Genomic DNA, 26,308 nt, shown 5'->3' on the forward strand with positions numbered 1-26,308 from the left:
GAGGGTAGTAAACAACAGTTACGGAATGAATTGCTGGGTAGTATTCCACAGCCAAATACTAAGAGGGCACAGATTATTACGTGGGTTGGGAGCGATGGTCTTGACAAGTTACGGGAATTAGTTGGTGTGGGTATCAATTCTCGTGCTCTCTTTTTGCTTCTTTTGTTTCTAAGTCCTGCAAAAAAATACCTAATACACCTTGCCTATGTGAACTCACATAAGCATTCCCCTCCTAGTCCATACACCTACTCAGCACCGACCACGTAATACCATTAACAGTATTCGGCTATAACATATCATCACGACACCAAAAAGAAATCAAACTATGGCGTAACGTAGAATTACTCAATGTATCGGAGCTCCTACTGTTAGGGCCCCACAATCTAGCCAATCCACAGCAACTTTCCGACGGCTCATTATACACCGATCCAGCATCCTTCCTAACAGTACTAGACTGGGCTATGCAACACTATCAGACAGTAATATATATCCGCAACGACATACACTTTGAGAATCGACAAGGATTGATTCAAATGCTTGGTGAAATGTCTAAAGAATCATCGTTTATCGGACGTCTTGATGGGCAAGACTCAAATGTATTATTGTCGAGATTTGCCATATTAGGGTTTCTGACTGGTTCACCTGCTTATGAAGCATTGGTTGAATCAGCTATAAGGTGTCAGAGGGGGTATCAGTGTCCCCCAAAATTTCGGGAGGCGTTGGACGTGAAGCAGATGGATATACTCAGGGCTGCTAAGGATGTGGGTGGCTATGGTGTCAAGGCACATGAAGGGCGAGAGTCATTGTTTTGTTATACGCTGCTACGAGATGACGTGCTGTATAATTTTGATTTGGGTGTGAATGGGTCTAGGTTGGCTGGAATGGAGACGCTAGAGGCTGTTAAAGATAGTGGTAGTAAAACCAAGATTGCTATCTTGATGGCAGTAAAAACCGGACTGGATGAATCCGTCTCGGACATATTGCCAATCCAAATATTTTTGCCTTCCTTCATCAAGACTATATCAGACGACGAACGAGTGAAATATCACTACTCCGTATATATAGGTTATGATGACGGTGACATTGTATTTGACAATTCGCCGGCTCGTGAAGTTGCACTGGATCGCATGAAGAGTATCATATCGGGACTTGATGCAACTATAATGCTTGTTAAGTTTCCGGAATCTATGGGCTGGGTAACCATGATTTGGAATGGATTGTTTGTACAAGCTATGAAGGATGGATGTGATTATTTCTTCCAGGTTAATGATGATTTGGTGTTGGAGACTGTTGGATGGACTACCCTCTTCGTGAATGCGCTGGTTGGCAATGATAATCTTGGTGTCGTTGGTCCTTATGTGAGTGCTTGGAGCTTTTAATAACGGTTTATCTATCGAGATGAGACGTTTTTTTCTTCGTTCTCACATTTCAAATTATAGGATTCTCGTCACGCAGGGGACTTGCTAACCCAATCCTTTGTCCATCGGAAACACTATCACATATTTGGATTCTACTATCCAATCGCAATCAAGGACTGGTTTTCTGATAACTGGATTTCCAATGTATATGGCGCTTCACACACTTTCAAGAGTGACGTAGTCACTGCTGCTAATCAGAATGCTCGTGGGACACGGTATCGTGTGTGTGATAAACCGAAATGGGAGGACGCGCTGAAGAACGGGAGAGATGTTTTAGCATCATGGTTGGAGAAGCAGGATAGGACTTGATTTGGTTGTCGAATATAGCCTAGGTGGATTAAGTGGTGTTTATGAATCATGTAGCATGTGTATAATTGTGGTAATCATAGGGTGTCCAACATGAACGCTTTTTGTTGTAATTCAGTGCCTTGGCCCTCTGCGGCGTTCAAAGATCGTTTTAGCTGGCTTGTGATGTAAGTCTAGAAGAGAAAGAAGTTCGTTGGAGTTTCGAATGCCGTGTTGCGGCACTTTTGCATCGGTTTTATGTTTTAGCATTAACCTACCAGCCGAGAAAATGAGGTCTACTGTCAAAGAACTGTCGCTATATATTCACTGTGAGCGCAATCAATTGAAGTCATCTTCGAGTACCAACACAACTCTTTCTATATAGTTCCATACTGTCGTGTATGCCAAAAAAATGCCATTAGTTTCGGGGCACAGCAGATCTGACTAGGTTTTAACTAATTAGGCCAAATGCTCATTTTGCGCATTCAACAAGTACACTCTACCTTCCACGTGAGCAATAATCTAATCCTCTGGCCGTAAATACATAGACATCAAAACCTCCAACATTTTCAAATTAGTGGAATAAACGAGACATTACTTCTTGACGCATACAAACGAGAATTTGATTGGTTTCTACGAGATTACAGTGCTGGTGGCACTGCAGTGAAAATTTCTTCGATCTATTTTGGAGGTGGGACACCTTCTTTGATGCAGGTATTTTTAAGAGACAACAGTGAAGTTGGGTGATGTCGGTGTGAAGACGTTACATTTTGACATGATGACATCAATCTAGCCTTCAACTGTGGAATCCATACTGAAGGATGTAGCGAGTAAATGCAATGTGGATCCCAGGAATACGGAAATTACTCTTGAAGCTAATCCAACTGTGAGTTTGGTCAATTCAAAGCAACTCCTATAAATTTACCAAGTAATCCTTTTGCCGACTATGTAGTCAGTGGAAACCGCTCAACTACTCGGTTTCAAGCACGCCGGAGTGAATCGCCTTTCGTTGGGTATTCAAGCTCTCAATGATGAAGACTTACATCTTCTGGGACGCGATCATGATGTGAAGGATGCCCGAAAAGCGATACATGTAAACGTTCGAGTGGTCTCATGAGCAAAAAAATATTTTCTGAATTTGGGATATAGGCAGCACAAAATACTTTTGAACGAGTTTCACTTGACTTTCTTTGGGGTAGACCAAGACAGACTCTGAATGGTTGGAAGGACGAGCTGCAAGAAGCCCTGAGCTTTGGAGCTGAACACTTGTCGATTTGTACGAGAGTCGCGTTGTTTCACGGACAAAAGTCCTGATCAAACGATACTACTGACACTGGTTTTTTGTCTAGACCAACTCATCTTGGAACGAGGAACACCAATGTTTGACATTCACGCCGAAATGCCAAGTCTCTGGCAGTCAGAAGACGTACAAGCTAAAATGTATTCCACGACCGTTGAACTTGCTCGTTTGTTTGGGTACAAGCAGTACGAAGTTTCGTCATTCGCTAAATCGGCTGACGCAGAGAGCAGGCATAATAATGGGTACTGGTTTGGACGAGATTATATTGGGATTGGACCTGGTGCTCATGGAAGAGTCACGAGTATGAATGAGAGGTATAGGACTGCTTGTATACGGTCACCTAGTCAGTGGCAGACGCAATGTGTGGATTCTGGAAATGGGTAAGCTGCCTATGAGTTGACAGCACACCTGCATTGGTTGTTTCAGCACCAATTCCCATGCATCAATGATTTTTGCAGGGTTGCAACCAAAGTACGAATGTCTGACAAAGAAGTGGGACGAGAACTGGTAGCTCAAGGACTACGAACTATACGTGGAATCACTTTGGCAGGGATTTCGAAACTGTTGCCTGAGACACCTATAGAGGATTTGCTCGATGTTGAAAAGCTTAGAGGGCTGGCGGAACAACAGTTCGTGAGTATAGTGTTTGATGCAGATCGGAACGTTAGGGCTGTAAAGTGTACAGAAAGGGGACTTATAGTGTTGGATTCTATACTGCAACGTGTTTTGTTGTAAACATGTCGTGAAATGGTGGATGCAACAACAAGTTACGTATCATAGTATATTTATCGAACACTGCAGTGGAGGCTGTCCTCAGGAAAGATCAAAGCTATCGAGCTTGTGTGGTTTTCTTAACGTGTCGATAGCAAATCATGTGTTTTCACGTACTTCCAGATCAGTTCCACGACTCATGAGGGATTAAACGGTGCAATAAATGTGTTATGTTGATGATCTGATTCGTTTCACCTCCGTTCTTGCGTTTCTTGGTCATTCAAGAAAGTCCAACGCTGAAGTTCTTGAAACTTGAAACTTGGAGACGATAAGGCCAAAAGCAGCTCATTTTTGACGGTAGATCTATAGGAAAGCATCATATACACGTGATTACGGTGTCAAATCACCAGGCTGAGCGGTCTGTCGCCTTGTACGGCTTACTATTGTCGCCAAACGCCCAAAGTTGACTATTGGCAACAACCAGTTTATTTGAATCAACATCAGATGAACAAGAGAGTTGAATACTAGCGTAGCAATACGTTGAATGTGGACTGGATATGGACTGGATAAACTCCTTGAATCAGAGAATTAGATCTCAACGGTCAAATGCTTCACTTCACGTTAGGAATCGAAGTGATGGTATATACAACTGTCATCTTGTTTGATCACGCCTAATTTTGTACAAGTTGGAATCTGTTCACGGATCTAACTACTCTCGTCTTTCAGCTGGAAATCCACCACTCTCTTCAACATCAGACCTCGACAATACCACTTTCTCGCCCAACCCCTCAACGTCAAATCCAATAGCCGAAGCTCCTCCAGAAATAGTACCAATAACGTCACGTCACTCGACTGTCAGAATATCTATATCTGCGTGCTGTGCACTGAGTTTAATTGATGGGAGCTTCAATGAACACAACGACGAGCTACGTGTTCTGTTTGATCAGGGACAAGATCTGAATCCATACATGGCTCGATTTGCTGAATTGTATGGTGGTCCAGAAATAGATCCTAGCTCTGAAGGCGTGTTTATAAACCGTACCGTGATACCTCTTCGTAAAACCAATAGTAGCATTCCCAATCTAGCACAGCAGCAGATTGATAGGTCCTCCAGCCTCCCAGTCGAAGGTCATCCTCACGATATAATAGTAGCTACTCTAGAACTATTGGATCAACACATAGCAGGTGTCTTGACGGATATATCAAATATCCAGAGTCTGCTTCAGTTGACTGAGACATACCAGCATCTAGAAATATTAAGTCGATATGAAGCTGATAGGGATTGTATCATTCGACACGGCGGTTTACGCAAATTGAGTGATGTGCTTGCGGCTATTTCATCACATCTCAAACAATCACATCTTGAAAATGGACCTGAAACGGAGGCCATGACCAAATTAATGTATATTTGTATATATCTAGCACGAATGTGTTTTGATCCTGATGGTCGATTCGGTGTGTATGTAGCTACGAGTGGACGAACAGTTGTCGTTGAAAGTCGTCGACCATCCACGTCACTTATTGGACGAGCTACGAAATTGGATTCGGATACTTATAGCATGGTTGAAGCTTTATATGGATTGTTGATTTCTGTAAACAATCACGAGATGCCATGGAGTATAATGAAAACACGAATAATGGAAACGCTGGGTAGCATTATAGCTTCAGACCCAGCAGTGACGAAACGATCATTGGTTGAACGTGATATAGTAGACTCGCTGCTGATTTCTATCGCATGGCCGTCATGGTTGCTGGAAGCGAATGTCGCTCCTGCTACACTTCGAGCTGAATTCAGGAATCAAATACTGGCTTGGCACCTTGTTCATTTTTTGTCAAGGACAAATCCAGCATGCAAGGAACGTATTGTTGCTCTTGGTGGCTATGCTCGATTGACTGCTTTGGTATCTTGGACTTCGTATTGCTGCTCAGAATTGGGTCCTAATTTTGGATCGGCTGGTAGCGAATACAAGGGGTTTCAAGATGTCAGTAGTTCCAAAAGTCTGCCGGACGTAAGCTTTATGAGAATTATAAGTATTTGGAAATTTAGACTTAAAGTGCTAATCCTGTTGTACACGTAGGATACTGCTCCTGCCGTAGAGTCAACAACTTTACCAGATTACGAGAAAGAATACATAAAATCACGCAATGTCTTGTCAGAAAATCCGCCAGAATATATCCCTCATGCCCTTCCACCTCCCTTAATGTCACATTCGCTAGGACTCCAGTCACCTGAACTCTCCCTCATATTCGCCACTGCTCTAGGATGTTGTATATATCATAGCGAGCCCTTACCTGGATTAGCAGGTGCCATGTCTGCTGCCGGAGGCAGTCGACGATCACTTGTAGCAATCGAAGCTTCTCAGGAAATTGGTAGAACAACAAGTCCTGATGGAGCAAGAGGACAAGGCATGTCTTCTCAAATAGAAAGCTTTCTACGTCCCTTGTTTAAAGCTGTTGGTGCAAGCTTTATGGCAGGACTGGGATCTTCCATGTCGATGGGATTAGATGAAGCACCATATTTAGGGCCGGAAGAATTGAGATTTATAACACTTGGCAGAAGTACTCCAATCAATAATCCTGAGAGTCTCTTTCCGACTTTCAATGTAAATATTAGTAGCATTCAAGCAGAGATACCACCTGTTGCAAAACCTGTACCTCTTCCACGTCTTCAATTCGCATTCATAGAGTTTTTAGGTGAATTACTCGCTGATCCACCAGAGACGGTAGATATAGATGACGAGTCGCTGTTTCGACTTCGAGGATGGATTCTCAAATGGATGGATATATGTAAATTATGGGAGACTTTATTTAGTAGCCCCTGGTTTTACTTTTGGGGTGATGAGCATGAGAACACGCACTCGCTGTATGCTACAAAGCTCAGACAGTGTATCATGAGATTCGTGGAGTATATGGCCACGTTGCCTGACTTTGATAATCAGCATCCAGTTGGAGCTCTTTTAGGGCTTATGGAAAAATACTATCCAAGTCAACCTCCTATAGTACATCAAGCATCAAAATCGCTGAGATTTATTCTCACTCACAAACGTCTGATAACGCAAGAGTCGTTGAGACGCATTGAGAGTCTGACTATCATTACACCCTTACTGGCGAAAGTTACATCGAATCCTAGTGATATGCAATGGGCTGTATTGGGTCTCTTGGATGCTATGTTGGCTGGTTCTAACAAGGATATGGCCATTTACATATATGCAGACAGATCGACTTTGAAGCTCTTGTTCAAGTTGGCAGTTGGTCCTTCACGAACTGTAGCTCAAACTGCCTTGGCCAGAGTGTTGGATTTGATTGCGATAGTGCCATTAGAGTATGTTGGTTGAGTGGCAAAAAAAGCACAATACAGTCATCAAATGCTGACATCTTTTGTTCAACAGATATCCTACATATGGTGTAGGAAGAGCGTTCCCTCCACCAATATCGGGTCAACCACCATCTCCATCTCAACCAGAATCTGGATCAGATACAGGAATTGACTTGCTTGGATTCTACTTTGTCTGTTTCCAACCCGAAATAGCAACCCAACGACAATTAGAAATCCAGTGCTCATTGTTAGGTGGTATAGGGACATTGTTGATGAAATATCGAAATGATCCATCAAAGTCAAATGCCATGCGAGCCACTTTATTGAAGTCCCAGGTTTTCGAGCACTGTCTGGGTGTGCTCTCATCACGCATACCGATCGAAATGGGTGAAGCTGCCTTCCATAAATTGACTGGCGAGGCAATCAAGACGATTGCGTCAGTCATGAGTGGATCTAAAGAAGCCAGAAAGACATTCAAAACAATAGTAGGTTTTGAGGAAATCAGAATCCGTCTATTTGTAAAAGGATCTTGGGTAGCATGGGATGGTCTCCTTGATGGATTGATGGGACTAGCTCTAGATTCCACTGACGGCTTTGAAGCCGTCCATGACAATCCCATTGTCCGTAACGTCGACGCAGCACGAGCACTATTCTCATTTTATCCTCATCTTGGAAGTGAGCTCCAGGTCGCATTCTTGACACGATTGACAAGACTTGCTTCCTCCCACGAAATGAATCGAGTGATTTTATGTCAGGCTGGGACTGTTGCCAGGCTGGTTAAAGAAGTCATTCCAAAGTCGACGGATTTGGAATCTTTGGAACGGGCCATCGAGCTGTTGGAAGTAATTGGTGCTCATAATGTATTGGTAGCTGAAGTTAGGTTGATGCTTGCGAGCTTGAAAGCTCAGCCTATTGCTAGTACTCCAGTGTATCGTGCTCCGAGACATAGACGACCTAGTAATCTCCTTGGATCTCGGGATACGTCTTCTGAGGTAGCATTCGTGTTTCGGGCTCCTTCGTAGTAGAAATTTCCATACAAGACTGTCGTGTTTTTTGGCATTTTTCGACGCTTGACATTTCAATGCTTTTAGGTGCTACCATTTTACTACGATCGAGTGCTCAAAGCGATGGTCAATATTGCGCAACGTCGCGAATATGATTTGGACTCGTTCTACTTTTCTGGCAAGTTTTCTGGTTTGGTGCTTCCGCCATTGCAACGCTGGCCAACAAAGGATGGGTTTACCTTTATTACGTGGTTTAAACTTGAAGCCACTGGATGGGGTCATGAGCCTGAAGTAGTATCAGAACCACCAATGTCATCACCACCATTATCGCCAGGACAATCTCGTAAATCCTTCTTTGGATCTGGTCGATCGAGAACTAAAAAGTCTGATAATAATAGTGGTAGTGGTAGTAAGAGGTTGTCAACGTTAAAAGTCAGCACTACTAGTCCTCAGTCAAGTAGTAGCAATATTGCAAGCCCGACCTCTCCAGCATCTGCTACTCCATTATCACCAATTATGCAAGCAGCTCAAGCTCCACGAATATTCTCCTTTTTGACACCAGCTGGTGCAGGCGCCGAGCTTTACGTCATAGATGGAACCCTAAGATATACTGTAACGACAAGGAATGGTAATGTTAGCAGTATAGATTTGAGTGGTGTCAAATTGTTGACTGGGCGATGGTATTTCCTCGCTCTTTGCCATCCAGCTCCTAAACGACCATGGACAAGTCATAGTGAAGTACTTGTATACATGAATGGTGCTATACGTCACAAGGAAAAAATGGATTTCCCAGATTCCGACTTGCATTCACAGTGTCGCGTTGGGGCTTCAGCTAGGATGCCTCATTACGATACGCCCGATGCATTGCCCAACGCATGCCATCATTCCTTCCCAGGCCAAATGTCGTGTATAAGTATTTTAGAAGACGCATTACCAGTAGAAAAGCTTCATCATATATACGCACTTGGTCTTGCACGGTATTCATCGACTTTGGAAGATATTGCTATTTATCTTGAGAAGGAGACTAGAGCTTCCGAGTCTAAAGGCTGGGGTAGATTTACTATGGCGTTGCATCCGTCATCCGCTAAATGCCATACCGACTTGTTTGAAGGTGGATTAAAGTCAGACGACGAATATAGTGGAATAGTATATGACCTTATACGCAGTGGTGGACAGGCTAGTAATGCAACGAAGCTTTGTAAAGCTGTTATTTGCTCATCGAGATCCATGCGTACGGCTCTACGAGCTCTAGGAGGGCCAGAGATATTACTGCCAATCTTTTATAATTTGGATCTTCCAACTCCCAATGTCTTGTTTGAATCCGATGCAACACGTGAGACTGGTCAACTGAAGAGGTCATCGGCTGGTCTAGCACTCTTTGCTGCCACCCTTGATGGTGATAAGGATGCTATTGAGAGGTTTACGACCAATAGGACAGCCAAGACTTTGAGTATAATATTACAGGTCCGCTCGTCAAAGCATCTAGATATGAGCTTGCTGGATTCTATAATGAATGTAGTTAAAGTCGTGTCTGGATCGGATCCAGAACCAATGACGGAAGTGTTGGGTGCGCTTGTATTCGAGTCACGATTATGGGGTTCCTCCAAACCACATATACAGAATGAACTATTAGTGTTTTTAAGACACTATGCTCAAGGCCCAGAAAGACGTTTATGTCGCTCACGCTTTGGAGTATGCCATTTTCTTGAATGGCAAGAACGATGCTATCCTTATACTCCAGTAAATCCTTCACTCCCTGACCTTCGTCCACAATATGAAGATATGAAAGCTCTTCGCAGTATCGTGTGGTCTATATGTATCGATTACCTCTCGCAGGGAGCAACGCAGGACGAAGTTGCGAAATTAATGGCTGTATTATTCGGATCTACTATGGACTCAGACCCCGTGCATGTCTATGAAGTATTCGATACGATTGTTAAAGCTGCTGCAGAACCTGTTAGTGGTGTTGGTGAAATGTTTTTGGCTGCTAATGGAGCCGAGTGTATTGTGCATTTGTTAAGGAGTGAGCAAAGAGAAGAGTTGAGGTTGCTTGTGCTTGATTTTGTGTTGGTGTTGATACGAGGCCAGAGGAGTTTGGACAAGTATGTTGCCTTGGCGTAGTCATTTAGCCTTCGTCGTTTTGACACCGGTTTGTTTTAGGTGGAAGAAACGGCTGAGGTTTGAAGACATTGGTGGCGTTGGACGATTGTTGATGGAAAGGGGACATTTGCTATCAATGCAAATCTATCGATCTCTGATAACTTTGGTATTGGAAGACCCAATGACGCGTGGTTCTGAAGTAAGGCCACATAGCTCATTTCTGGTGATCATTTTTTCGCGGAGCCAACCTAACTTAACTAGAAATTGGATTTGGAGTCCATGAAGGTACCAGTACTACGGAATGCATCTGCGCTGTATTCAATATGGGAATTGGCAGCTCGACCTCAAGTAGAGGAAGGTGTCAGAATTCAAGTGTTGCGAGATGGTCTGGCACTAGGTCGAGCCAGTAAAGCCAATGCAGAGAGAATACGGGCTCGTCCTGGATGGCAACTCCTTATATTATCTATGGTTCCTATACCCAACGATTCAGAACGACCATCACTCTCGTCTCGCCGATCTAGAACCAGTACTTCAGATAGAGGTCCTGCTATCACATCCCTAGACGATGAGGAGACTCTTTTAGAATTGGCCGAAGAGCTAGTGTCTATGCTTATTCTCGACTCGTTTGATTTGGATCGTAAAGGTTGGAGGTTTGCTGAAGAAATGGTTGCTTTAATGTGGGCATCTCAAAGATCAGATGGTCTGTCTGTTATACGAAGAGTGCTTGGAAGATTGCTGAACGATTTATGTGTGCAACTTCGATCTTCTGCTAATGGTGCTTTGGGGTTTTCAACCATTAAGATGGTAGGTCATACTTAATTTGGGCGTCTAAGTGTGCCCGTTACTCATGATCGTCTATTTTTTGCAGGACAATGTGTTGCATCTACTCTTCTTGGCAGAGGATGTCATGTTTCATCATGAAGGGTTGCATGAATCTCTTGTTCAAGAGATGAGTCCTCCCGAGTCTCCTGGATCTGGCGGTGTGGAGCGCTCAATTTCATATACATCCCTCTCTTTCTCCGGTATGCGTGCGTGGTTTCTTGTTCTTTCTTTTTGCATTTTGGAATGTGACCTTTTATTTCATAACTTAGATACAGACGTTCAGATTGATCAACCCTCAGGAATAATGGAAGAGAAGCAGAGCAATCCAATGCACGAATGCGCTGATATGGCTGCAGATTATCTGGATCTGTTGACAGGTCTTGTGGAGTATGGAATGCCTATTGTTGGAAGTCTTGGTGATAGTGTCGAAAAGGTATGCTTGACCGTCTTCAATTAACAGATGAGGGGACGATTTCTGGTGGTTCCAAAAATCGTGATTTACCATCGATTTCGATTAGGAAAACAAACAGAAAAGCGGTGTAGTGCGTTTAGCTCTACGAGTCTTGATGGGTGGTCTTGTACCTCCAAGCGAAAAAGCTTGGAATATTGCCATTCCACACCTCATACCTATTTTAGAACGTCATGGCACGCTCTTTGCTGAAGTTGAATCTCGAGCTAGAGTGTTGAATGTGACTGGCCAAATGCATGATGCCTTTTTACAGTAAGTTGTAACCATCCTAACGGCCTTCGAATTTCGCAGGAATTTTCGAGACATTGTGACTTGTTTTAAGCTCAAATTTGAGGTCTCTTTGAATCACAAAAACTCTGACCTGACACGTAGTTTTACTTTTTTTGTTTTAGAGCCAATGATGTATCAGATCACGATCACCATCTCCCTTCCTTCCAAGTAATCTTACCTGTATACATGCTGATGATCACACGTTGGAGGCAGATACTGTTGTCTCTGAAAGATGAAAACATGAACCCACTGCTCTCTGAGTCAGTGTTGAGTGATGCTGAAGCCAATCAACAGAAATTCTTGCAGATGGTTGTCTCTCCTCCGTGGAAATCCATGTATGAACGACACTTCATACCATCAATGAAGATCGTCGCTGAAGAACTAGGAGCAGTGCTGCCAGCAGCCTTAAAACGGCACGCCAAGATGGCACGAATTGCTGTAGGTCGAGCTCGTAAAGAAGACTCGACAGTCGCTCATAATCGAGACCATCTCCTTGCAGCTGCAGATTCAACAATACGTAAACGTCGTGACGAGGATATACTTGCTTCATCTGATCGTGCTAGCATGATTGATGCAGACAAGAGAACACTCCAACGTCAATGGGCAATTATGTATCGTAACCTCTCAGGTGAACGTGGTGTTTGGTCGAGTCCAGAGACGAGTCCTCGTAATTGGAAATTGGATGCTTCTGAAAACTCGTCGCGAATGCGACGAAGGTTGGCACCAAACCCAGAATTCGATGATCATCGAGAAGCTGCTGCTAGACGAGACAAGAAGGAAACAGGAGTTGATTCTCCACGACCACGAGCAAGGACTAGTAGTAAACCAGTACCTCCACCCGATAAGCTTAAAAGTCAAATGTCGTTTGAATCAGGAGAGATGCTGTTGGCTGCTGAAGTACAATCACCCGTCGGCAGTCTTCATGGCTCCGAAGCAGATATACCTGCTGTAGTGGGCGAAGAAGATGAAGGATGGTCAATCATAAACGATGATAATATGTCCGTCACATCGACTTTATACGGATCCGAAGCTGGTGAACGTGTCGTTTGTGGAGCCGAGTGTGAAATAATTGCCATGATGAGTACCGTCAAAGGTCGTTTTGAAGTTACAGCAACACATATATACTTCCAGATGGAGGCAAGATCAATATTATCTTCTACCGAAGATACCCAAAAGTTTATAGATCAAGAACTGTTACGAGATCGACGCTGGAATTTATCTGAATTACGAGAATTGTATCCGAGACGATATCTACTACGTAAATCGGCTATAGAGTTATTTTTTATGGATAGGACATCATGCTTCTTCAACTTTCGATCTAGTAAAGACCGAACTCGTGTCTTGGCGAGAATTATCGCTTTGAGGCCACCATCCCTTGTTACTCCTGATGCTAGAACGCCGTCAGAGATCTTACGTCGAAGTAATTATACAGAGAAGTGGCAGAGACATGAGATGTCGAACTTTGAGTATTTGATGCATTTGAATACGATCTCGGGTATGTTGCAAATCCAATGCGATTGTTTTTTCCATTTTGTTCTCCGCTAAAGAGAAGAGAAGCTCATCACATTGTAATGCAGGTCGCACTTATAATGATTTGACTCAGTATCCAGTCTTCCCGGTATTGCTGCATTTCCTTATGTACTTTTTGTTACTTGCGCCTCTCTGACTTGTTTTTGTTTTAAGTGGGTCTTGCAAGATTACGAATCAGATACTCTGGATTTGACTGATCCTGATGTATATCGAGACTTGTCCAAACCAATTGGAGCCCTTGATGATGCCAGACTTCAAAACATATTGGAGAGATATCGAGCCTTCGAAGATCCTTCTGGTCGTATCAAGAAATTTCATTATGGGACTCACTATTCGTCGGCTGCTGCCACTCTGTTTTATCTCTTACGTTTGGAGCCCTTTACTACGTTGCATATCTTGTTGCAAGGTGGAAAGTTTGATCACCCCGACCGGTGAGGTTTACTATGGCTTTACGAACTGGTTTTTTTCGGCCACTGATCTGAACCTTGCTCATGTTAGGCAATTCCACTCTATTCAAGCCTGTTGGAAGTCTGTCTTGTTTGGTAGTGGAGATGTTAAGGAATTAATTCCGGAGTTTTATTATATGCCAGAGTTTCTAGTGAATGAGGCGAGTCGAACAAAAAGACCCTTCTTGCATCAAGTGAAATGAATCTCACACGAAGTTTCTCACTTTTCCAGAACAAGTTTGATCTTGGAGTGAAACAAACTGGAGCAGCTGTTGAAGACGTGATTCTTCCACCATGGGCATCGTCTCCCGAAGAGTTCATTCGTATTCATCGTGAAGCTTTAGAGGGCGATTATGTATCCGAGCATCTTCATGAATGGATTGATTTAATATGGGGATACAAGCAAACTGGAGAAGAAGCTGTGAAAGCACATAATGTCTTCTTTTACACTACATATGAAGGAGCTATTGATATTGATGGCATACGTGATCCAGTGGAACGTCAATCTCTCGAAGATCAGATAAACAATTTTGGACAAACACCAAGTCAATTACTCAAACGACCTCATCCTAAACGGCTCCCAAAGACTGCACCGTCTGTCTTCAAATCGACCTTATTTAGCCACCCTCATTCGCACAAAAGTTATCTTATTCAACTCAAGAATGAAGGTATAAGTGGTGTTGTCTTGTGTGAAGACACTACACCTAGTAGTGGTAACATGACGGCAGCTGGGCAATTGATTGAGAAAGTAGTTAGTGGTACCATGTTGGGAGGTGATCGTCTAATTACAATTGCGAACGATGGTACATATGGACTACAAAGATGGACTTCTACGTCAGGTCGTGATGATTCAACACCCTTTGTATATGAGCCAGATTCACCTGATGCTAAACGTCAGTTACCCCAACAGTACTATACTTCATCATCATCCTCTCCTTCTCAATCATTATGGGCCATTACGAAAGAAGGGAATTACATGTTTGTAGGAGGTCATTGGAGTGGTGCTATTGGAGTGATTTCTCTTGATCAGGGAACAAGAGTGGGTGAGCCTATACCTGGACATCGTGATGTTGTCACATGTTTGGCATTGAGTGATGACGGAAGTGTCTTGGTTACTGGATCGAGAGATACTACTGTTGCGACGTGGGATGTGGTCACGTCTGCTGTGCGTAGTATTAGTGATGCTGTTAATATGAGAGATACGGCACCCATACGGTTGATGAATCAGCAGCTTTTGTATGGTCACGATGATGAGGTGAGTTACATTGCTTACGTGCGTACTATTTTTTGACGAAGTTGTTTTCACTCATCCCTCTCAAATTTTTTGCACGCAATCATTCAGGTCACAGCCGTAGCAGTGGTAATCACAGTACTGCACTTGCAACCATCATAGTTTGATCTAACCTTTTCACCGTTTTTTAGGACGTAGAACACGACCTAGTAGTTAGTGGATCTAAAGATGGAACCTGCATCTATTATAGTCTCCATGGCGGACGATACTTTAGAACTGTAAGGCCGACCACCAACTTTAAGGAGGATGTGGTGATGGTCAAACGTGTCTTGGTTACCAAACAAGCTGCCGTTCTTGTTTATTCCGAAACTCAAGCCAAGGTAAAACCACACGGTCCCGTGAGCTGACATCACGGGAATCCCTATTTTGGACGCTTGTCTTATGCCTTGTATTTTCTAGGACATTTCATTCATGCACTCATACAGCATTAATGGCAAGCTATTACGAGACAGAATGTTTACGTGGCAAATGAATGACATACAAGCATCCAGTGATGGCGCGTGTGTAGTGGGAGCTGACAATAAAGGAGGTGTATCGCTGATGAAGCCCTATAAGTATGTTCTATTTTTTGAGAGGATCACGTTACAAAAAAGAAACACGCAATTCCGAAGGTTGGACGGAGAGACTAACAATGAAGTCTCTACTTTCTAGTTTACAAATAATACATCGGTTTGATGTATCCGTGAGTGCCTTGAGTGTGGCTATTTCAAATGACCAACGCACACTCTTCCTCGGCAGAACTGATGGTCGTCTTCTTATCATCGCTCTCGATGCCAGATCTGTTCGAGCGCAAGTCTCTGCTTCAGGGCAATCAGGAATCTCTCTTTTCTAAATATTGAACATAGTGGTTTGCATTAGCAAGGATTTGCAATTGTGTATATGAGTCTATACATCAACACGAGTTTTCAGCAGTACTTAGAAGAGGGTTGAAAGGTCGAGGTTCAATTGAAGGTCGTAAATCGATTTTGACGCGTATCGACTTCTTATTGTAGAAGCTAAGGAGAAGGGCAAATGCAGCTGAGGGTCGGTGAGATGTACTAGTGAACGTCACATAATCATTGCAAAAGCTAATCGTCTCCTCGTTATATGTCGTTATGGGTCGAATAGGTGGATTTTGATGTAGACCACGTTTGATAATGTTGTCAGCAAATAAACACGTGAAACACGGACATAGAGGACGTTCAAGCAATCGTTGAAACAAAAAGAGTCCTTCAAAGTCATTTTTAGAATGAGGATGATTACTACCAGTAACAAGTCAATAAGCTAGCCAACAAGGATTGATTTCCTTGAAGCGTTGTATTTGATGCTTGGGGAGAAAAGAACAAGTGCTGTATACATATGCGTTAGACTAAATATAGAATACAAGGTAGTAAGATACGACTGTAGAATCTGAGCTAGCGTCTTCCATTATGTGAGTTCCCAGAGGGCCTTGGTTTGGCTTTAGCAGGAGCGACGTTTTTTGCGAGTGATTTTTTCTGTTCATAGACTCGGGTCAGCTTGTTTCTGATGTTGCCCAGTTGCTGAATGTATTCGTTGCCACAACCAATGTTTTCCTACAAGGGTTGGGATTGATTAGAATGAGTCAAAGCAGAACATTGCGCATGCCTTCTCACCTCGACGAGTTCTCGTACAGCCTTTAATGATTCCAGCCCTTTAGGATTCAGCCCCTCCTCAATATTCATCTTGTCATGAGTAGCGGGATCGTCACTGTGGACTACATCAGCAAGACGATTCAACAGTTTGTTGAAACCCTGTTCTCGTTCAATGAGCTCTATGGCCGTTTCAGCGAGCATTTTGATGTGACGACTCCTTAGTGAGTGCATGAGGGATTTGTTTTTCCTGACATCTTCGACCTTGTCTGGTGGAGTCCATATTTCTATTGGTTGGTTGAATGTGTTGAGTATGGCTTTGACAGTGGGAACCAATTTGACATCTAAAAGTGAGGATATGTACCGTCTACTTTGATACTCGCATAGGGCTCATCGTCGTCAAGATCGTAGCTACGTTTTGGGCCAGTTTTGCGGGCGAGTATCTTTCTTGAGCCGACATGAGTGAACTAGATTTGAATGGGTTTTTTGTTCAGATTGGATGAGAGGAGAGTTACGAGAGACAACACGATATGCTATGAGAATGCGAATGCAATACACAATGCTATACTCTACCACTCACATGAAAGTCTTCCTGTACTCTTGTAGCGCCCCATAGGGAAGGTCTGTCGCTGTTTGGAAAACCTCCTTCCTTGTCTCGTCGTTTCAGTTTGTTGCCTCGGTTGAATGGAGCGTAATTGTATGGCCCATAGTCGGGCGTGTTGGTCACGTACGGAACAGTGCTGGTGTCCATCGTGCTGATTGGTTGCTCTTGTTGAATGCTGAATGGAGTTGTTGGTTTACAAGTTTGAAGTAAGGGACAGGCCACCTTCATTGCACCCAATACACTTGTCATTCGCGTATATTTACAACAATTGTATGGATAAGATTGGTATCCAGCGTGATTGAATCCATCCGAGTCCTGTTTGTCGTCAAAGACCTTCAATCTTCAATGACAACAAAAATCAACCAAAGTCACAAAACGAGAAATCAAACTTACAATGTCTTGAACCTTGGACATCATAGCCGCATAGGCATCATTGCGTGAGTAAGCAGTACCCTTTGCATTGTCGCAATCTGCCACGAACTGTGCAATCTAATTTACATTGTCATTTTTCACGCTAGATCCATACGAGATACCATATACTAAAACCATGTCTACTCCTGCTGATGATGCAGCCAGGCTCGACAACTTTGAAGACGCTCCTTCGTGGGGTGCTTTTATAGAATCATCACCACCAGCATCTGCTCCAAGAACTATTCACAAGGCAAACAGAGCAACTGCTCCAACAGCAACTCCCAATCTAGCCCCAAAACCATATCGACATATTGCAGATCCCATACCTTCTAGATCCACTGCTGACAGTGCTGTCAAGAGCACAGTAGCACCACTTGTCATTCACCCAACATCAACTGCTCCTGGTTTGCATCGTAAACTGACTAGGAAACAGGCATTAATACCTCCTCCTCAGCCTATTACGATTCATCATGCTCAACCTACTAGTACCACTAATGGTTTGATCAAGAAACCCACTGCTCTTGCTTCATCTAGTTCCAGCACTAGCACTAGACAACCAAACGGCAGTGCAAGTACAGCCCAGCAACCACGTATACCCCCAACTCGTAAAATATTACATGAATTAAAGCCACATGCCATTCCATTGGCTCATCAATCTTCGTCGCCGTCAAAACCACCTCATAAATCTATATTAAAGCACGCTGTAACAACGACAGCTGATATAGTACCGAGAACTACAGCTGCTGTGAGGCCTGTAGATAGACCAATAGTGAAACCAGTGCCTCAAGCTCCCAAGAAAATCAGATCAGCAACTACACCTCGGCCACCACAACCAGCATCACCTCCTCTTCCACCACCTCGTAAAGAGCCTAAATATAGTAAAGAACAGCTACAGGCCTTTATGGAAGAACGAAGAAACAGGGAACGTGAAGAAGAACGTAAAAGGAGGGAAGATGCCAAGTTGAAGGCAGAGAAATTATTGAAGAATAGAGCTCAATTGGACGGGTATCGCAAAGAACAACGAGGTCTACGGCAGATTGGTGCACATGCCAGCAAGGAAGCCATCGTTACTGCCGAAGGTGCTAGTAAGGATGTGCCGAGTAGTGACGGCGTGTTGAAGAAATCGACGTCATTACCATCGTTACAATCACCGCGACACTCTAGTGATTTGAAGAGTACGCTGTCTGAAGGAAGCAAAATAGCTAATGTGGCTAGTAAAAGTGCTGGTGATGCATTGGCTGAAATACCTAGACTCGTAGAAACTGCGCAGCTATTAAATGGTCGAGTGGAAAGATTAATGCAAGAAGCTCTAAACGATGAAAGTAGCTCTGCATCTTCATCTACCACTACCTCAGCAGCAGCAATGCCACCAGCACCAATAGCAGCAGACAATGCAAACATTGCTCAACCTGACCCGGTTACTCGAAATATGCTTGCTCATGCATTCAGTCGTGTGGATCGAATTGGAGTTGCCAGTGATTTGGTCACTAGCACTACAGAATCTACTATAGACTCGTTGGATTTGCAGCTCGCTCGACCTGAATATGGACATGGAGATGTATATAGCTTGTCCAGTGTCTTGTCGAAACGGTTGGGAAAGAGGTCGATATTGATTAGAGAGGATGCTGGCCGTAAATCGGACACTAGGACTCCTTCAAAGACTGAGAAGGTTGATGATGTGAACCCTAGTCCTGCAGCACCGCTACCGCCGAGTCAAATAGCAACGGCAAGTCCAGCTATCGAGTTGAAATCTACTGCTGTGGAACCATCGATACCTAAAATAGAACCAACGGCAGCACTGGAATCCTCTTCTTCCGTCATACGGCCTATAGTGCAAGAGCATCCTACTGTACCTCCTATCGTACAAGAGAAGCTAAGAGGCGAATCACCAAATCCAAATCTGGACATACTAGATAGATATCTCCAGGCTTCTCCTGAACCGCAGAGACAACGAAGAAGTCATCCTTTCGATGTTGACGAGATGGGTGGTGTAGATGAAGACGAGGATCCAGCTGCACTTCCTAGTCCACGACAAGCCAGCAATAATAGTGCGCTTGAAGCAACTACACCACCATCACAACCACCTATCTTTGCTTCGACTCAAATACAGAAAGAACATGAGTACTCGGATGTATTTGAAAGTGATGCTATAGCTGCATCTAAAGCAAATATGGATAATGGAGAAGCAGATACATCATCGATTATGACTAATGAACCTCGATCACGAGCACCTCAGCCCATGCCGAAAATAGTACAGGAGAGTGTTACTGAAGGGTTTATAAATGGTAGTAATGGTAATAATGATGATCCTACTGCTAGTCCCAAACGAGGCAAATCAACTGTAGAATTTGATTTGAGACATTCTCCTGCTACGCTCAGTAGGCAGCTACAAGAAAGTCTTGCGGATTATGAGAATGCTGGTTTTAGGGAACAAGTGGTTAATAATTTTGAGTCTATTGCTCAATTGAGTTTGGCTAATCAGAAAAGTGCAACGTGAGTAGTCGTAATTATCTTGTTGAGGGTTTGACGTGGTATTAACACTTATTCGTTCTTGCGCTCACTTTTTTGCGATAGATTTACTCAATTGCAATCGCTAATTCAACGTCAACGCTCTGCCAAAATGGATGTAAATCCTCCTCCACCAGCACCACCGTCTGAAGGCTCGATATTGGATAATTACTTTGCTCAACCATCATTTGCAGAAGATTTACAAACCCAGGAAGATTTATACCTTGACGAATCGCAACTCGAAGAATCCCATATCGAACAGATTGATGAATCTGAACATTTGGAGACTGTTGAATCTCATATCGAGCAGGTTGATTCTGACAAGATGGGAACCGTCAATGACGAAGATGAGGTTGCTGATGACATATCTAGTTTCCATATCAACAGCAATAAGAATGGTGGTTATCAACAAGCACCGTCAGATATAGTCGATGATGTATCCAGTATCGCAGTACCTGATTCTCGGCCACCTGCTTTGGAAGACACGTACGATGAACTTGTACAAGAAGCAGTTGGATCTACCCAATCTGTAATAACAGAAGACATTGTTGAAAATGTTGTGAATGAAGAGATACCTAGTATTGCTTCTCCCAAGTCATCTGTTGAAAGTGTAGTGGAGGAGTCTTTGGTTAGAGATGAGTTGCAGGATGTTGTTGACGAGGTGTGCATTGAAATATTAGAATTATAAAACGGGTGTTTATGTCAGCTTTTTTTGTTTCTAGTATACAAGCTTCCACTCGGATTCTGTGAGCTCTATCAAAGCTGAGACTGTACCTGCTGCTCGAGCTGCGTTGTCGTCTCAAGCGAATGGACTTTCGAAGCAGGATTTAGAGTCACGTAGTGCAGCTTTGGAGTCTGTAAGTGGCCAAAAAGGAGACAGTCTGTCTCTACAAACTCATTTTAATTTGATTCCGATAGAAAATGGATATGATTCTCCAGAAGCTAGATCAGTTTATTATGGTATTGAAGTGTTGTTTCACGCCCGCAAAAAGAAACGCTTGATATAACGACATCACTCGATTTTAGGGTGCCAAGCCAGATGCAAATGGTGGTAACGAGCCTCGACAAGAACCTGAACCTGCCCCTGTCGAAGCAGTCGAAGACAATGAAGCAGTTGATGAAGCAATTGAGGCTGTAGATACATCCAGTGCTCATCAAGACATTACAACGTCAGCTCTATTTTCGATTGGAGATCATCTGTACCAAGCTAAGAAGCTTCAAATCGGTGAAACACAAAAGCGAAACGCTGCTCAACATAATGCCACTATGAGAGTCGCCAAACAGAGTATCTATAGTGATCGACCTCCATTGACTACTCGTATCCAGCAAGCCATGTCATCTATATCGTCATTGCAAGAAGATATTGCTATTGACGCTACTGAGAATGATGTACTTGATGAGAGATCGGTAGCTGAGAGTGTGGAATATGATGATGACTTTGATGCTGATGATGTTGCGGTAGCTGCTTCAGCTGCTGAAGAGTCGTCGTCGCTTGTGGAGGGTCTTCTGAAGCCTGGTAAACTTTAGCTCGTGATCATTGTGTTTCTATTGCAGGAATTCTGTAATGACGTTTTGTAATAGGCACCGAACATGCTGAATTAGAAAAGCTACAAGCTCTTCGTAAAGAACATGAAAACAGAAAGAGCAAATGGGAGCAGACTCAACAGCTTTTGAATGAGAGGCAGATACAGACTAGACGTGAACTGGAAAAGAATGAGATGCTTTTGTCAAGGAGTATTCAGGTAATTATTTCTCGCCTAGTCTCGGTTTTTCTCTCGCTCGGGCTAACGCGTCGGTGTACTTTTTTATAATAGCCGGGTCGAACAGCATCACGTAGAACAGTAATTCTCAAAGATGCAGCCACGTCACCTTTGAATATATCTGCAAGCTCATTCGATGATATACGATGGGTTGAACCTGCCAACAAGGATTCGGTATCTGATATTGAACTACCGTCAGATCGTATTGAAATGGATGTCGACGCTGAAGTATCAGAATCGCTGAGCATATCATCCATCCACACATCTAAAAAGAAACAAGACGAAGTGTCACGAGCACTTGATGAGATCCCAACACCGCCCAGTTATCATAGTCCAAAACAACAACGTAAAGACTCAATGGATGTGTATTCTTCTGACTTTGTTACTGAAGATGATGAGGATGTAGCTGCAGTACAAGCTCAGCTTGAATCTGTTGCTTCGCAAGTTGAAGATGAGGTTATTGAGAATGGTACAGAAGATGATGATATTGATGTCTTGTTGAAACGGGCTGAGATTTCTGATGAAGAAGAGGAGCAAAGTGAGGCTGGTTTTGAAGAAGTTGGGACACGAGACTTGGCTATTGAATCACCTGTGGAGTCTCAACCTATTGTTCAATCGATAGTTGAGGTATCTCAACAACCCATAGTCAAATCACCGATAGTTGATGAGAAACCAGCCGTAATAATTGCTCAACAGGATGAAGAAGAAGACATTCATCCTGAAAGCATTATAGAAGAGATCATACCGTCTGATGATGCTGAAAGTCTTGGTATTGAGGGTAGTGTTATAGACGCGTCTATGCACGACCTTGTATCGAAACATGAGGACACAGTGGAGCAAGAGACTAGAGACGATGTGTCTAGTAAGCTTGAATCTCAGGATGCGTCAAGGCATGATGGCATTGTCGAGCAGAAGACTACAGACGAAGTATCTAGTAAGCTTGAGTCTCCGGATGCTTCAAGACATGATGATATCGTCGAACAAGATAAAGACGATATATCTAGTAAAGCTGAGCACCTGGAATCGCGTGAAGTACCAATGACTAAAGACGATGCATCGAGTCTGGAATCTCGTGACGTCTCCCAACATGATGATATAATGGAGCTGGAGGCTGAAGACGATGTATCTAGCAAAGTCGACCGTTTGGAGTCTCTTGATATCTCTGAGCATGAGGATGCGACGGAACCAGAAATGAAAGACGAGTTATCTAGCAAACTTGAGTCTCGGGATACTTCAAGACATGAGCCTGGTGGCATCGCAGAATCCAACGTTGAGCCCGTCACAGACATTCATGCTGCTGTCGAAGAGTCTAGCCGATTGGCTCAACCTGCTATAAACGAACAGCTTGAACTCGAATCGCAAGTTGCTGAAGAGGACGTGGTGTCGATAGACAATGATCAACCCATCTCTGTCATTGAAGAAAGCAAGGTGATTGAGGATGTTGTAGTGCCAACTGGCGTGATAGATGAGCGTTCAATAAATGCTGTAGAGGAGGAAGCGGAGAAGCTGGTTGAGAGTGCCTTACCTTCAGGTAAATGGCCATTCCGTGGGACAAATTTTGTCGTTGTTCTCACTGATTGTTTTTGTCTTCGCTATAGACAACACAGAAGAGCTGATATCAGTCGAACCAGCTTTAGAGCTTTCTCAAGTCGTTGAGCAAGGTAATTTTGGCTACCTGGTGTTCTCGCAAGATTCTCTTTGGCTCAAACGATATTCAACATTAGAACTTCAAGCTCATGAACCAGTACCTGCTGCGATCAATGACGATGTGCTTGACGCGTTCTTGAAGGAATTGGTAGATGATGCAGTCACAGTCATGACTAGTGCTAAACGGTACAGTGAAGCTTATCCGAATCGACAAGTATCACCCGTGGTCAATGAGGCACCAAAACCAATATCAATCTCAACCATCCCATCACCACAACCTCAACAACCAATATCACCACCATCTGAACCTCAAACGCCACCTTCAGCGACTAGAAACGCACGTACTTGTGGTGAAAGATTACAGGTAGTTGAAATGATATTATCTCAATGTCCACGTGTAAACGAAGCATCCTTGCCGCCGAGACCGGTTGTATATGACCGAGCACCTGTATTGCCACGTCGAATTCTTGAATCTATAAATTCGTCAGTATCTGACAGAGCACTTGTTGCTGAAAACATGGTCTTGTTTGATGCTACGAATGAAGCACTGCATACCTTGTTTGAAAAGCATGAGAATTGGAGAGTGGATATGCTTAAGGGTAGAGTTGGGATTAAACCGCAGGGATATACGTGGAGTCAGGTATGGGAAATGTGGTCTGAGTTAAGGATGACGGGAGGAACAACAAAGAAAGACGAATAATCGACTGCATCACAAGAGTTTTAACTTGAACTTTTTCTTCAACTTTTTTTAAGATTACGAGTTCTGTGGTATCTCAAATAGAAGACTGGGTCTCGTACCCTGAACGAAACCAAGAAAATCTCGACAATTTCCTCATTATGGAAGTCCGAAAAGGAGAACGACAATGGTCTAGTTTGGAAGCAGATGAAGGGACTGTCAAAGAAGGTGTTGTGTCTATGATTCTACAAGATTTATTGATGGATACTGCGAAGGCTGTCAATATGGTGCAGAGTGCTAGGTAAAAATTGTACATGATGGATGGGTGGTGTTTATGTGGTTAAATTATGAAAGGGATGATTGCAATATATGTGTATAGCACCAGGAAATTCTGCTTGAGTTTGAAATCGGTATGATGAGGCGAGGCGAGGCCAATGAAGAACATGTAATATCTGCTCTGATAAATCGTGTCAGGTCGTGTCTTGGGGTCGTGTCTTTGTGCGTCTTCTGCTCCTCACAGCACACATGAAGCTTCGTAGCTTTGTCTTTGTGAAGACCTAGGCACGAGGAAAATAGTCACTTATAGTCTACTGAACTGCTATCAAGGTATGCATGAGCTTGTTTAGTTCACTATGCGCTTTATTTCATATCTTGGAAGTCCATTTGGTTTTTTGAGTGTTCTGTTACCGTTCGCTTCTGGCAAATGAAGCCATAATGAATTGCTGCGAAATGATTGAAATTAATCAATGCTCGAATAGAGTTTCTTTTGCTTCAAACATAGCTTGTGGCTACAAGAGTCGTGACATCAAAATTACGGCGTTTGCTCACAATCATGTTTACATTCAAGCTAGCAGTTACAGAGGCCAAGAAGAGGTTCACTTAAAAGCATTTGCCACATGACTCTCAAGGTACGGCATTCTCCCTGTTTGTCTGCAGTGCTGGACTTGTCTTTCTTTGCCCGTTTTTGTTGGATGTGGTTCCCTTTTGGAAGATAGGTTGGAAGGGGTGTGTTTTGGATAATATGACTTGTGGTGAAAGAAAATTTGCTACTTTTCTTTCTTTTTTCTCACACATAGGTTTTATCGCTACACATTTTGCTCATATTGACTTCTCAAGCCAATAGACATTATATATAGCCCAATCTAGGAATTTCGGGCTGAAAGGAGAGATTCACTGGAAGAGATTTACGAAATTGCACTGAAGGTACGCATTTTCTCTGTTTGCTCGCAGTTTGCGTTTGCTGTGTTGTTTGAAAGTCGATACCATCAGCTGTTACGCATAAGTCGCGCCTCCTTCTCCTTCCATGTCCCAAATCGGGTTCCTTGATGCAATATTTCCTTCGCTCAAATTGATATTTCATATTGTAGACAACACTATAATATTCAAAACCTTCCTTTTACGAACTGAAGCCATGTCGAACACTGCTACAATACCACAGGATGTACCTGAACCAGCACTCCGTATATTTCCAGAAGATATCCTATCTGCATCGTCAAGGAACGAAAGAATCTCGAGCGTATTACACAAGAAAGCCACTCTACAATCACAATAAGTAATATTTTGTCGAAATGTGGACAAACTCATTTCCACACTCCCGATGCAGCAGCAGAATGGCCAGAAGAGAATTGGTTGGAGTTTGACCGCACACACAATAGTATTATAGTCTTGAACCTGGATCACGTCAATGTCTCGAGCATGAGTAGAATCGTTATGGCCATATCTCTAATGAAACTCACAAAGTTTGTCGGGAGCGCCAATGCTCTGGACGCCAGTGTAAATGTAGACATGTATTACGTAGGCATACAAATACAAATGAACACAAATGTGAAAATGAAGGAGATGTTGTAAAACAGTCAACTTGTAATATGGTCTTGATGTTCAGACTCTATGTTCAATAGACAACCTCATTTTACCAGACACACCACTTTAACTTCACGTAGAACGAGTAGCGTTCGTTTCTGAGAAAGGATGGTAGAACCGATGCATCTGCGTTGATGATCGTCTCTTGGGGGAACACTGCTGTTAGGACTTGTTCAAAGTCCCAGCAGTTGGTCTCTAACCATGGCGCATAACACCTTGAGCAAACTCTGGCAACTATTGAATTTCGACAAAGCTATAAGCGATTGCCCTAATTTCGCGGTGGCCCTGCAT

The 26,308-nt window shown here is 43.3% G+C and overlaps 2 protein-coding genes across 2 annotated transcripts; one reads left to right on the top strand and one right to left on the bottom strand.

Moving 5' to 3' along the window:
• Positions 1-1,992: 1,992 nt before the first annotated feature.
• SmJEL517_g03217 (uncharacterized protein) lies at positions 1,993-15,794 on the top strand (the record flags this gene model as incomplete). Its single annotated transcript, XM_031169145.1, has 27 exons — positions 1,993-2,032; positions 2,089-2,102; positions 2,167-2,213; positions 2,282-2,417; positions 2,497-2,589; positions 2,656-2,796; positions 2,853-2,979; positions 3,053-3,383; positions 3,462-3,640; positions 4,441-5,723; positions 5,793-7,036; positions 7,104-8,022; positions 8,122-10,136; positions 10,195-10,333; positions 10,396-10,938; positions 11,003-11,156; positions 11,226-11,389; positions 11,475-11,677; positions 11,818-13,190; positions 13,273-13,313; positions 13,379-13,656; positions 13,724-13,823; positions 13,904-14,926; positions 15,014-15,031; positions 15,094-15,282; positions 15,362-15,516; positions 15,614-15,794. 27 exons carry the CDS (start codon positions 1,993-1,995, stop codon positions 15,792-15,794), a joined length of 11,130 nt encoding a protein of 3,709 aa, XP_031024890.1.
• A 562-nt stretch (positions 15,795-16,356) lies between these two features.
• SmJEL517_g03218 (uncharacterized protein) lies at positions 16,357-17,302 on the bottom strand (the record flags this gene model as incomplete). Its single annotated transcript, XM_031169146.1, has 4 exons — positions 16,357-16,515; positions 16,576-16,838; positions 16,916-17,018; positions 17,132-17,302. The coding sequence occupies 4 exons, from the start codon at positions 17,300-17,302 to the stop codon at positions 16,357-16,359; spliced, it is 696 nt and encodes a 231-aa protein (XP_031024889.1).
• Positions 17,303-26,308: the final 9,006 nt, after the last annotated feature.

Source organism: Synchytrium microbalum (genome assembly GCF_006535985.1).
Source record: "Synchytrium microbalum strain JEL517 chromosome Unknown SmJEL517_scf0016, whole genome shotgun sequence".
In the NCBI taxonomy this organism is placed as follows: Eukaryota; Fungi; Chytridiomycota; class Chytridiomycetes; order Synchytriales; family Synchytriaceae; genus Synchytrium; species Synchytrium microbalum.